At 39.7% G+C, this 14,023-nt stretch overlaps 1 protein-coding gene across 3 annotated transcripts in view; it reads left to right on the top strand.

Annotated features, from left to right (window-relative positions):
- LOC133506069 (rho GDP-dissociation inhibitor 1-like) overlaps window positions 1-14,023 on the top strand; it is a 33,877-nt gene that overhangs the window by 14,456 nt on the left and 5,398 nt on the right. For 2 of the 3 annotated variants that reach the window (XM_061829806.1, XM_061829805.1), the window contains exons 3-5: window positions 2,286-2,474; window positions 5,518-5,601; window positions 11,010-11,086. In XM_061829806.1, the coding sequence (XP_061685790.1) occupies window positions 2,288-2,474; window positions 5,518-5,601; window positions 11,010-11,086 (348 nt within the window). In that variant the 5' untranslated portion in view covers window positions 2,286-2,287. Of the gene's footprint in view, window positions 1-1,236; window positions 1,260-2,285; window positions 2,475-5,517; window positions 5,602-11,009; window positions 11,087-14,023 lie in introns of all 3 variants that reach the window. The other variant, XM_061829807.1, reaches the window with a different exon arrangement.

The raw sequence follows: 14,023 nt of genomic DNA, 5'->3' as shown, positions 1-14,023 counted from the left end.
AAAATGTATCACTTTCATACGGAATGGGAGGCAGCCAACTTTTTAACGATGTCATTTTCGAAGTGCTTTACCTCATCTGCCAGTATAGTGAAATGTGGAGCGGCATTTTCAAACTGTTTATGGAAAATACAAAGCTAAGAATGAGAAAAGTGAACAAACTAAAATCCCAATTGGCTGCACAGCAGTCACTTTTCACACAATGTAGTTCAACAGCGAAAGCTGCCACCGAAGTATCATTTCCAAGTTCTTCACATCAACGCCCAAGTCCTTCCAAGACTGAGAGATTGTAAAAGAGGCATACCTCACTCGTTGTTCCAATCTTTTTAAAAATAAGGCGGAATTATTGTCTTCAATAAAATCTCTGCAGCTGTAAAGGCGCTGTGAATCCATGGCTGATGAGTGGAAGGACATCGAAGATTCTGTGTGTTTCTCACTACAGTTGGACAAATCCACTGATGTGAGTGACACAGCCCAGGTGTGCATTTTCACTTGTATGGTGTTTAGTGATCATCAACGTGAACTGAGATAGTTACAAAAAATGTTTAAAGTTACAGTAATTATGTTGTGTAATATTGACTCATGTGGTTATGAAAGACATACAAACATACATTTTACATAATCTTCAATGTTCTTTAAAATGTGTTTTGCATTTTTGTAGTGGGTCGATCTTTGGTCATTCTGTTTCATCATTGGTCATTACAAAAAAAAAGACACCCCCCCTACCCCATCGATCGCGAGAAGCTGGATGCTTGAGAAAGGAGATCTTGGGATAAAAAAATCTAGGCACCTCTGGGTGATGACATGGGATGAGGCAGTTATGCTGCTAGCTGATGCTTGTGAACACACATTCATATATGTACACAGAACGATGTGGCATGAAAAACAAAGATTAAAAAAAGTAATTGGTGTCCACGGGGAAGTGGCACACGGTCACACCGCTGCCCGCCACGACTGTTGTCAAACACTCGACTTAACTCTGTGCTATTGTAGCACCGCACAGAGCACGCGTGGTCACGGAGAACCACTTCCCCCTAACAAATTAATCCGTGATGTAAAAAATTTTAGGGTCGGTGGGAAATTAGAACCACAAGTTTTTTTGTTTTTTTTTTTTTTAATACACCAATGAGTTCATATGACTGACTGGTTTTGACTGGTTTGCCACATCCTTTTTTCAACTGGACATTAAATAACCGGTTTCGCGGTGCAGTAATCATTTATTTATTTTTTTCAATATAGATGAATTGCCCGGCCCTACTACTGTAAGTGGAACTCACTTTTTCGCTTTCATCCCACGGATGTTGGTTCACTTTCACGGTCTTGCATAATCACACTGATTTCCTTCTGTCTAACCTCTTTCGTCTTTTCCCGCCTCCCTGATGATCTGTGGTATCAGACCATGCTCTTGGTGACAGCATGTGATGATCAGGCAGGGTTTGGTTGGTGTCGTTTTTGTAGTGTGGCTATTTGCCCAATACAAAACACAGAACAATTTTATGACAAATGGCGTGGTAATGTGACATACCAGATGTATTAAAACTGGTCAAAAGCACCCTGATAAACCTCTTTTCAACATGGCATTTAGTTAAAGAAAACAGATGCATCAAGTCTGTCAAAATCTGTTTTTTTTTTTTCATCATAGTACTTATGGAAGACAAAAAGGGGGCCCCATAGCTCAGTGGTTAAAGCATTGCTTTTGTAAACCAGGGGTCATGAATTAGTTTCTCTCTGGGGCTTCCAGTCCCCAAGAGGGGTTGCGTCAGGAAGGGCATCCGGCGTAAGAACTGTGCCCAACAAATATGAGCGTGCATCTGAGATGACATGCTGCAGCAACCCCTGACGAGACAAGCCGAAAGAGTTTTTTACTTATGGAACACAAAAAGAAAACAAATGTAGCCCTCATCTTTATCAGTTTATATATTTAATGTAGGGGTTGCACTATAACACCTAAATGTATTTGTGTGGAGTCATCTGATTTGGTAACTCTTCTTCATGACTAATTTCAGAGAAGTGAGTTAATGTGACGTCAACTACCAGTCACAGTGAAGTCAGCAAACGCATCTTAAATACGGGACCTGCTAACATAGTTTGTGCTCAGAACATCTCCAGAGTCAGTTGGTTGTATACTGTCCATCAGGATTCCTCTTTATTGTGGCAATCTGTTTCTCCAGGGAGCTGTATCCTCCTTCCCGGAATGTACATCTTGAGGATGGGTCCATATTTGTTGTCTTTTGTTTTTAACATTTTCTTTGTCAATCTACTGTACCGTGTAACATTTTTATCAACAGAAATGGCTGAGGATGATGTGACTCCAGAGCAGCTAGCAGCTATCGCCGCAGAAAATGAGGAGCCAGAGCTTGTGAACTACAAGGCACCTGCCCGAAAGACTGTGCAGGAGATTCATGAGATGGATAAGGATGATGAAAGTTTACGCAAATATAAGGAAGCCCTCCTCGGTGCTGGAGTTGCTGAATCTGGTAATGCAGTTTGTCTTTCTGTTGTTGGTGTGTGTTTCTGTGAGACTGAGCATTCACTTGATGTCAGAAACCTTTAAATCAATGTGTCAAGTGAATCACCGGACCCTAAACGAATAGAGCCTATTCCGACTGCCGGAGAAAAATTCCTTGTGTTTTTACACATTTGGCCACGAAAGCTGTTTCTGATTCTGATTTTATCTCCTGAAGAGGAGACTGAAGGAAGAAATCCTCAGAAACACGATCTTAAAGAGGCTGCATTAAAGACCTGGAAAAGCATTTGAAATGTCTGCAAAAGTCTGGTGAAGTCAATTGGTCGCAGGCTTGAGGATGTTAAGGGTTATGCCACCAACTATGAAATGTTATTCACTTTAAGTTCATTAAATGTCTGTTCAAATGCTTTTGTTCAGTTGAAAAGTGGGCGGCTCCAAACAAAAGATGCTCTGTCTTGAGTTGTTTAACATATTTAAATTTAAACACCATGAATTGAAAGTTGGAAATTTTTAATTTTGTCTTATCTCATGATCTGAAACCCAAATGTCTTCAGTATATACAACAAAAACACAGGACTTGACCTTGCCATTCCAATATTTTTGGAGGGGACTATATATTCTCCAATAGAAGAGGGTTAGGTAAGATCAAGGGTCTGGAACCTTTTCGACTGAGAGCCATAAAGGCCAAATATTTTAAAATGTAATTTCAAAAGAGCCATACTGTATTTTAAAAACTAAGTACAGGTGTATTTGAGCATTTATGTAGAACCAACATTTTTAGAGTACAATAAGTCTCTGAATTCTTTTAAATAACATTATGATGTTGCTAACCAATGATGACAAAAGCACTTCTTACCATTAATGTGAGTTCTGGTGCTGCATGGTTTTGCTGATGGCTTTATAGTCTGTTTCATATGTTGTTAGATTAAGCTTCATTCAGGCATTGAGACATCCATCCGTTAATCGCGAACGTAATTCAATGTAATTTGCCATCATGATGGTACGATGGTGAACAGTTCTTGCCGACCAAAGGCATGTCTTTTATTTGTTTGATTATGTTGTCTTTATGTGAAGTTGTCAAAATGTTTATTGGCAACATCAAGTGCGAATGCTTTGGCATACTCCCCATCTGTGAATTTAGACACACAGCAGAACCATACCTATCCACAAAGGCTGTCCATTCTTGTTGAAAACTTCGGTACACCTCATCTTTTTTTCTTTGAGCGACCTTTGTCAAAAGTGTTTCCATAATTAGTTATTCCGAGCCATTCCGCGTTCGACCCTTCTGCGCCTGTGCACATAGACTGCTACACTAAACTATCGCAATCCCACTGGGACAAACTGCCTCTACGTTATTTGCGTTGCTTGCCACACTAAACCACGGCAACGCCACTCGGACAAACTGTCGCTCCGTCATTTGCGTTACCTGACAGAAATCAAATGCAATATGTCGTTATGAGGGCTCTGCGAGCCATATGCAACCACCAAAAGAGCCAGGTATGGCTTGCGAGCCATAGGTTCCCGACCCCTGGGTTAGATGATGGTAACTATGTTGATTTAAGTCTGAAGTTGCCAGAAGCAGACTGCTGATTTTCAGGAGAAATAATATAATTAGTTCTGTATAATATGCTTTCGAGTATGCAGTGTTCCTTCTTTAACATGGGGTAACGTTCCAAAAAATACTCAACTTAATTGAAATCTGTGTAATATAAAATATTTGAGAAATATCTAAATGTTGGTGCTGATAGTGAGGCCACTTGCCCTCCCTTCAGCTGCAATCTGAATATACACATACTGTATATCGGCTCCTCCTTTTTTGTGAAAATGAGCCACTTATGTGCATAAGGTTTTTTTTTTTTTCTTCATGAGGATTTTCTCCTTTGATTTTTCTCTACAATCCCAAACTCGATTTATACCCATTGAATTGCCGTGCTGCTTGACAGTTTCCTCTGTTTTCAACAACATTGATTACTTTTTGTCTAAAAGCACCTGAGTAACTGGCCGTTAGTTGACATATCCTACCTCAGGTTTAAGGTATAACAGACTCACGGTTGAGCATTTATGCGGTCTCGTGCAGTAGCAACAGACAGAAATGCGTGGGTGGGTGATTTTTCGTGCTCGACTGTACAGATTTGCGATTGCGACGGCGCGCGGGCGTGATCGCGCTCATCAAATGTGAGTGACTGCTCTCGGACTTAGTGTTAAAGAAGAAGCAGGAAGTGAAGTTTTTTTTGCAGACGTTTCCAGTGGTGGGGTCACGTATTTACACCCCTTTTACCTGCAAAAGATTAGCTGTTTTTTCTGTGTGTTAGCCAAAATACCTTCTTGTTGTATTGCTGATGAAGAATCTGGAGGATGGATTCACTCTTCAAATGTTTCCAAAAGACCCGGTTCGTCGTAAAAAAAAGATTGCACAGGTGCAAAGGACAAGAGCTTTGTGGGTTCTAAATGACAGGTAGGTGTGTATAGAGCTCTTAAAAAAAATAATAGTTGTAAGTCTTCTCTCAGAACGTAACAAAAGTCAGCGTCATAATAGCTTAATAAAGTATGTAAGTGCTCGGGGCATCGTTGTTCTTCGCCGGCGGGCCTGGCGTTGGTTGCCGCCGCCGGAACTGGCGTTGGCCCCGATGCATGTTACATGTTTTCAATGACTACTGTCCCAGTGTGATATCTGCAAATGACGTTGCAGGCAATATGGTCGCGACTGGGATGTCGAGTGAGGCTTTTGCAACTTTACACATTGACACCTTCTCTGCTCTTTTTTTTTTTTTTTTTGTATAGACATTGAAGTGAATAATATATGTAGTTTTCATAACTATATATATTTCAAAACGTATATTGGGCTGTCAGTGGCCCTTTAAGGTTGTATTCAGCCGCATGTGGAACAACCATAGGAAAATCTGAGATAATGGGAATATGCTCAAATATTTTCATGCATCTTCTCCGCATGATAGATGGATATTAAACACACTTTGGACAGGATTCATTTATAGTGTGCATTTCATGTAGAATATCAAATTTGCACGAGCTCATTCCTGTTCTATTCTTGTCAGATCCCAGTGTTCCCAATGTCCAGGTGACCCAAATGGCTCTGATGTGTGAAAGTGCCCCAAATCCTCTGGTGCTTGACTTGCAAGGTGAGTCCCACTACAATGAGTTATGCATAAAACAGCCTTCTGTCTTAAATTTCTCCAACAAGATGAGGAACAACTGTTTTCCTTGCAAATAATATAGGTAGTACAGTAATGCCTTCTTTGGACTATTAAAGTTGAAGAGCTGCTCATATTGTGTAAATCCAATATCTCAAACTATCGATTTAAAGGGCTTTTCACACCCCAATTCATACAGCTTAGTCCACTGCTGACCAACCCATTCATTATGTGCTGCAACAGCGCAGCACCTTGCCACAAAGGCTGGCAGTCTTCTTCTGTGGCAGCCTCTTCTGAATTAAGTTCAGTTTTGGCGGCAGCGCGCAGTGATCTTGACACGATCAATATGTGGAGGTGGAGTGATTTGAATGACAACAGCAAGAGATTCTCTCAGCAAAGTAAAAATAGAAAATGGAGGACTCAATTAATCTGGTGTCTGAGCTCTGAGACACAAAACAGAGGGAGGGGAGATCTCCACTACTTTGGACCAGTTTTTTTTTTTGTTGCAAATACTAGAAATGTGATTTTAGTATTTTCAACAAGAAAAAAAATCTTAAACTATAGCATAGCTACGACATCCTTCACTTATATCATATCTCGTCCTCATTTACAAGGAAAGCCAGGGATTTCTGACAAATGCATATTGCCGAAGCGCCTCATGCTCAGTCCCCCCCAAAGTCATATAGACTTAATATTTGAAGATAAGTGCTAAAAACTGTACTGAATTGTAGAGAGATATCTGTAGCTTTTTTGTATCTCAGCTGGCAGGTTTCAAATCTGTCCACGATGAAAAAGGGCTGGGGTATATACTTTTTAGTGTGAGTCCCCTCCCGCACCATATAAACAACAACCAGCGTATCCTATGTAGTGATGGTTTTCGGCAAAGATTTCCCCTTCTTTATTCATAATAACTTGACTAGGACTGGACAATATTTTGTTTGAGCATTATCAATGCAATCCACGTCTACGCTGTAGTTGTTGATGTGCTGTAATACTACAGATTTAATATTAAATTACCAACAGATGTTTGGAACTTCTCATAAAATGAGTACCAATGTTGCGCTAAATTATAAGCTTCAAACAATGCACGGTGCAGCCCAGAGTGCTGTGTAATAATTTCTTTGTGTGATAACTATGAAACACTGTACACCAACAGCATTTCCCATTTCGCTCCCCAGAATGCAAAACTACACAGGCATCCGGAAACTGTGTGAATGTGCGAGGTGCGTTGTGGGACTCTGTTTGAATGTGTTCCTTTGTGATACAGTATATAATAGTAAAAATGGATCACTTCAAACATTTGTTATACTGTATCAGGATGCTTTACTTATAGATGCCATATTTTACGAAAACAACCTTTTCTCATCTTTGGGAAGTAATAATAGCCCTTTGATACGGCACTAAACGTGTTAAATATGAATTACAAACATCCACACTTTCTTGCATTTCAGATGTATTTCTGCTATGAGTCCAGAGATCTTGCACATGTAGGAGTAAAACATTTTGATCTATAGTTGAATAAGTTTTCTCAAAATAAGATACCTCCAGATTTGATTTTTTTTTTTTTTTTTTTTTTTTTTTGGGGGGGGTGGGGCAATTTTTTCCAACCCATTTAGATTTTGAACTCATAAAATTAATAACTTCTATAATATGGCCCTAAGCGCTCGTGCTTGCAAAGGTTTCATGAGTACTCACAGTGAGTTACAAATCTATTTTGCCAGGAAATCAATCAGATCCAGGTTCTGGAGCCAGTTTGGCTGTAATTTCCATTTTGGGGGCTCTGAGGCCTGAATCCACATGAATTGTCAAAGGCATGATTGGAGAAACAAAATATTTTTATAAGTACAATCTTTTGTTCATACAGCTGGTCATTATCAGGAAGTAACTAATTTGTGCTTTTGAATTGGATGTACTGGAGTAAAAAGAAAATATTGACCCTTGTGGATTGCGATCACTCTGGGTGTCCCTTAAATTCAAATCTTCCATAAATTATTGGATAATTTCTCTCTTCTGTTTGTGGGGGTCAGCCACAAGTAGCTCAGTCTATTCTTTCTATCAAACATTTGTAATCTTGTGCAATGATATACGGTCCTTGTGGAGAAGCCAAATTTAGGAATAGAATCAAAATTCAGTGTATGGGGATGAGATGATGTCACGCATGTTTTTGAGTGGTGCAAGAGGTTTAAAGAGGGATGCAAGGATGTGGATTATTCATGCAAACACGGTAAGGCGTGTGTTGAAATGGTGCTTTATATTTGAGCATTTCATCATTGCAATTTTGTCAGTACAGAGTAGACACACAGCAGAACTTTCTCTATCCACAAAGGCTGTCCAGTTTTCCAAAAATGGCAGTGCTCATCTTCTTTTTGTTTTTTTTTTCCTTTCAGCGATCGTTGTCAAGTGGCTGCACACATGACAGTCACAGCCAACTATGGCAACCCCACTAGGACAAACTGTCTCTGCCTCATACGCTTACGTGACAGAAATGACATGTACCGTAATTCCTTGAGTATTATGCGTCCCAAAATTGACCTAAAAAAAATCTGAAAAACCCTTCTACCAATGTACAATGCGCACCACCAACTTGCCGCTACCCATATGTTCAGAATATTAGGAATGATCTGCATTTATATTTTGTTAGGTTTGTACTTGCATTGTTTTTCAAAAAAGTGTCTGTATAACAATCCTTAATAATAATCATTGTGCATATGCTGATGTAGCAGTAATATAATCTCGGGATAGGCCACAGGACACGCTCGTCCTGGTCCCTCAAATTGTCAAAACAGAATCCCTCAACCAACTAAAATAATTGCTCAATGATGGCACAACATTTTAACACTGTTGATAACACATATTACAGTCTTAAAAATATAAGCTATTTAACACTGCATTAAATATTTGTGCATAACATTGGTGCATAGAGTAATTTATCCACTACATTACACATCCTTGGCCAAGCCTTCAAAAGGAGCATCTGACTCATCTCCAATCCGAAAAAGATCCATAGAAGCTACCTTTGGTGCATCGCTGTGGAACTCATCATTGATGACTTTAAAAAAAAATTAATTCCAAGAGTTTTGGTTGCACAGCGCAACCTCTTCCCAGGGTTCGTATGGGTCAGGGAATTTCTGGAATATCATGGAAAGAAACGCTGCCTTTTCCAGGTCTTGGAAAGTCCGATAAATAAAAAAATATTTGGCTTGGGTCAGGGAATGTCATGTAATGGTATTTTCAGGCACTGTGACTGATTGGCGCGATCGCACTCTCAAATTTGCACAGTCGAGCACAAAAAAATCACACGCGTAAAATTTGTCACGAGTAGAAATACATAGACATTCTCACCGTGCATGAAAACCAAACCAGCAGTGAACCACAGCCTGACTTTTTTTTTTTTTCTTTTTCCCCCAAGGAAGCACATGCTCTCCTGATAGTTTACCTGACTCCGCCCACCTTCGGCTCTTAAAGGGGTACACTCATAATTACAGATACTGTCCACCTGCACAGTCTGGGCAGCATAGAGCAAAGAGACATGCTGCTTGTGTTGATGCTCGATAATGATGGTAAAAGAAAAAGTGCTGTTGCTGTGCTGATGTCAGGTTATGGAAATAATAGAAGAAAAAGTGGTGCAACTGGACGAGATTTTCTCTTTTTTGAGTAAAAGGGGTATGGTTTCTAGCCAAAGTAGAAAGTACAGGATGAGATGGTGTATCATGTTAAAATTCCATCTTGGCACAGCCTGATCGAGGATGAAAGCACAGACAATACAGTGAATAAATAGCTAATTCTGTATATTAAATATAGGCAACATAACATTAACCTTAGATGAAAATATATGTTCAACATGTAATTATAGTTTATATTTTTAATAACCATAGATTTCATAATCATTATGATGCTCCTACTACATTGAACATCAGTGTATGAACCCCTTCTCCCCCTCGGGTTCGGCTCCAATTTGGAGCATCTTTCACTATGGCATCAGGTGGCTATCAAAACAACATGAGCTCAAACTATGCAGATACGAGCATAATGGCCACATTTTTAAAAAACTAAGGATTTCAATTGTGTACGCGCTCACTTTTTTTTTTCTCATGTCGTATTACATAGTTTGAGCTCACATTGTTTTTATACCCACCTGAAGCCACTGAGGCGAGCTATCATTTCGGACTGTGGCTTAACGTCCAGGTTGACAAATTTGTTTTAAAAGCAGCTGAACAACAAGCCGTTGTAGTCAACATTTTTTGTCTTAGTTTAAGTTTAAACAAACTCATGCGCAGTCGTTTCTGGTCTTTGTAGTAGCAACAAGCATGGTACGCTAACGTTCGTAAAATGCGAAGCTCCCCGAGGAGGTCATAGAGTTCAGGTTGGGGCCGCACATTACCGTTTTATATATATATAAATGTGTAACATAAGACATCAAATAGCATATCGAAATGTATATGTATACATTTTTACCACTATGTACCTGTATATGACTATACATTATGATTGTATTTTTATTTTTCATCCATACCTAAATATAATAAGCTCTATTGACTTTTGAAAATATTTTTGTAAAAAACCAGAACCAGAATTACAAAGTAGAGTCATCAGAGCTGACGATTCATGGGTCTTCGAGTTTGATTGGGAAGCCACACACCATAGCTTTCAGTTCAAGAATCTTACCCTGCCAAGGCTGAAGAAAGCATTTCAATAACAAATCCAAAGACTTGTTCATCACATTCTTCTATGTGCGGGGAATGGTCCATAGGGAGTTTTTGCCACAAGGCCAGACGATTAGCCAGCATGTCTACAAAGAGATCCTGCAACGTTTTGGTTCATTACATGAGAAGAGACGAGACGTGGCAGGACAACTCCTCACTGCTTCACAATGACAATGCACCTACTCACAATGGCGTAAGCATCCGAAAGCTCCTCGCTGAGAAGAACATTCCTGGATCGGAGCAACCTCCCTCCTCTCCCTATTTTGCTCTGTGCGATGATGATTATTTGTTATTCCTCTTTCCTAAACTCAAGGGGCGGACCCTTTTTGAAGATGTGCATGACATTAAGATGGCTATGACAGTGGCAATGAGGAGTAGCCTGGAAGAGTCCTTCCTTTAGTGCATAAAGGCATGGCAGAGAAGGCTGGGAAAGTGCAATAGACTCCAGGCGGGATTACATCGAAGGGGAATAGATGAAGTTTGCGTTTGAAGTATAACTTTTCTAACACACCTCATGTTTAATTTAAAAAAACAAAAACAATCATAATAATGCTTTTGGTGACCCGTGATTTTTTTTTTTTTTTTTTTTTTTTTAAGCAATGTAATAGTACCGATGACTGTGATCATCATGATTTATACGTATACCTGATAGTGAATTTTGATACCCATTTAATTTTTCCACATTTCCATCAGGAGACTTGGAATCCTTCAAGAAGGAGGCCTTTGTTCTCAAGGAGGGCGTCGAATACAAAATAAAGATCAGTTTTAAGGTGAGAGCCGATCTTCTCAAGGGTATCTAGCGTCTGTAGTAATGACGTCCAATTATTCATACCCTGGCCAAATTTTGGCATGCAGTAAAGTGAGACCTTAAAGAAATTTTCCCACCTTCATTTTTTTTATTTACATATACTTGCTACACCCATTCAAACATGTTCAAAATATCAATATAGAAAGCTGGGAAAAAATGCAAGTAACACTAATATAAATTTATTTCAACACATGCAGTGTACTTTTGTTACTAGAGAAATCAGCAGTGATAAAACGGTTTTCACTTCCTGAATATTTTTACAGCTAAACAGACAAAAGATGGCTATCTTTGAGTCCATTTAATTTGCAGGTATTCAAACCTTCAAACATTTCAAACATTATATATGTCAGGGTGGAGCTGTGTGCATTCCCTGGAAACTTGTATAATTAAAAAAAATCCAGGGTCACCCAAGAAAACTGGAGTGTTTAAGGATGACCAAAAAAAGCTCAATTTATTCACAGCAGACATTTTCCTTCACAATGTAAACTGTTCCAAGGTGCTTAATATCATAGTTGTAACATACTCTTTTTCAAAATACTCCATGGCTCAAGAAATACAGCAAATTATTTGACAGTGTATTCAGAAGTTCTTATTTTAAACTGCATATTTGAAGAGTTCAGATGCAAAACCAGCTAAATCCATTCTTTTGTAGTCAGTTTTTTTTTTTTTTTTATGGAAAATTGTACAAAGGTGTTCATGTAGCCTATTTCAATGCTCATGGAAGCTGATGAGTCATGGAATAAAATGAGATTTTCAGAAATCATACTTAATTAGTGCAATCAATTTTCCAACAAATTTTTTTAGGTGGAAAACCAGCTCAAAACATCAAATGGCATCAAAGCCATCTAACCGCCATCCCAGTATTTCCGCACAAGACGCTACATCCGCTCCACCAATAAGAAGCTAGCATCGGGTCCCATTCTATCGAAAGTTGTGCCGCCCACGAAAGTAACCTTTTGTGGTTTTGTTGCTCGTATCCCTTCAAAGTCATGAAAAATATTGACAAAATGGATGAATCATTATTGGTATCACCAAATGGGAAATGCAGACGTTGGCAGCCAGAGAATTCTACCAATTTTAAAGCCCAAGTGTCATCCTTATAAACATTCTAAAATAGATATTGTAATGAAAAATACATATAAAATTATTCACATCGATGTCTATACGAAAAAATAAATGTGAGCGGAGAGAGTTTCATCCATGCGCAAAGTGGCAGAAGTGTCATTCTACGATATCTAAGTGGTCGCCAAATTGGCTGCATCCTCCGTCCGTGATGTCAACCGGACATTCGCCAATGAAAACACACGGCGCACCCTAACTATGGGAGACAATTGCGCCCCTTCTGACACGGAAGCTCTTTTCGAAAACGACAACACCACACAACCAAGTGAAGTTACCGGGGCAATATTACACTATTGTTTCAAGCCCTCGGGGCAATATTACACTGTTTCGAGCCATATTCAGATGATATGCGATCACGGCCAAACCGCATCCCTGTCCAATCCACTTCCACGATGGCTCATCACAGCTGGCCGGTGTGGCTTATGACGGAGTCAAGCGGTGCTGCTTTAGGGGGTTGTTCATAGACGCCGCAGTACGCGATAAACAACACAGTCGAGTCGGGGGGCTCTACTGAACGCACACGGCTGAGGGAGGCATTCTTGGCTTGGTTCTTCATATTCGCGGGCGTCTGCGCAGCAGCCCGACGCCGTCTGACACGCACATCGACACATTTCGTAGGCGGATCTTTTGTTACGTTATGAGAGACAGATTACGTGGTCCGTCCCAAACTGTTTTTTTTTTTTTTTTTTTTTTTAAGTAGCTGAATACACACCTACCTGTTATTTGGACCCCACAAAGCTCTCATCCTCTGCACCCGTGCAATCCATTTTTCACAACGAACCGGGTCTCTTGTTAACTTATGAAGGGTAAATCCATTCTCCCGAGTGGAGAATGTCCAGCAATGCAATGAGCCGGCATTTTGGCTAACACGAAGAAACAACGAACTACCTTCCTGGAGGTAAAACTAATGGAAACAAACGAGTCCACTTGGGGGCGCCGCTGTCCTTTACGTCACTTCCTGCTTCTTCTCGAAAACAAATCCCTCGAGAGGATTTTCATGGCGGGAGTTAACAAAAAGCGGTATACGTCAAAATCATGTTTTGTGGTGGGGAAAAAAACACATGGGCCCATATTGGCAGCTGTTTTTTCATTAATAACATACTAAAAATCATCCATTTCATGACAGTAGCCCTTTAAGGAGGGACATGCTCGACATCGCGGAGATGATAAAACTCAAACGATCATTTGTCCACACAACAATGCATCGTGTCCAGAGTACACAGATTGGAATAGCTATGACTATAAATCTGAGGCGGCTGATTTCAACAAGAGCCAGCGCTCCTTCAAAATCAGAGAGGCTCTTGTCCTATTGATCTCCGGAGAGAAGCTGGCATTTAAGACTGGTTTCGGTGGTGAGTTCTGTGAGCATTCGATTCTAAAGCCCGAAAGAAAGTGGTCACAAATTAAACCTCCTCATCTTCCTGACGTAAACTGTCTCAATTAAGCCAAGAAGAAAGATGTCGTGAAACATATGCTCTTAAAAAACAGATATATTTGTTGAAAAATGGATGGCACTAATGAAGTATGATTTCTGTAATTCTCATTTATTCATTCAGGTTCCATGAGTATTAAAGTAGGCTACAATAACCCCTTTGGACACCTCTATTAAAAAAAAAAACAACTTGATTTAATACCAAAAAGAACTCGATGGCTTAGCTGATTTTGCATCTGAACTCTTAATATATACTTAAAAAGAAATAATCTAGTCATGAGCATGTATGCATGCATACGAAATTTCTTCTCTGCATTTTACCCATCACAGTGAACACACACTTGT

The sequence above is a fragment of the Syngnathoides biaculeatus genome, chromosome 9 (assembly GCF_019802595.1).
Source record: "Syngnathoides biaculeatus isolate LvHL_M chromosome 9, ASM1980259v1, whole genome shotgun sequence".
In the NCBI taxonomy this organism is placed as follows: domain Eukaryota; kingdom Metazoa; phylum Chordata; class Actinopteri; order Syngnathiformes; family Syngnathidae; genus Syngnathoides; species Syngnathoides biaculeatus.
Note: the sequence above shows the minus strand (reverse complement) of the source record. Positions and strands in the feature narration are given on the sequence as shown.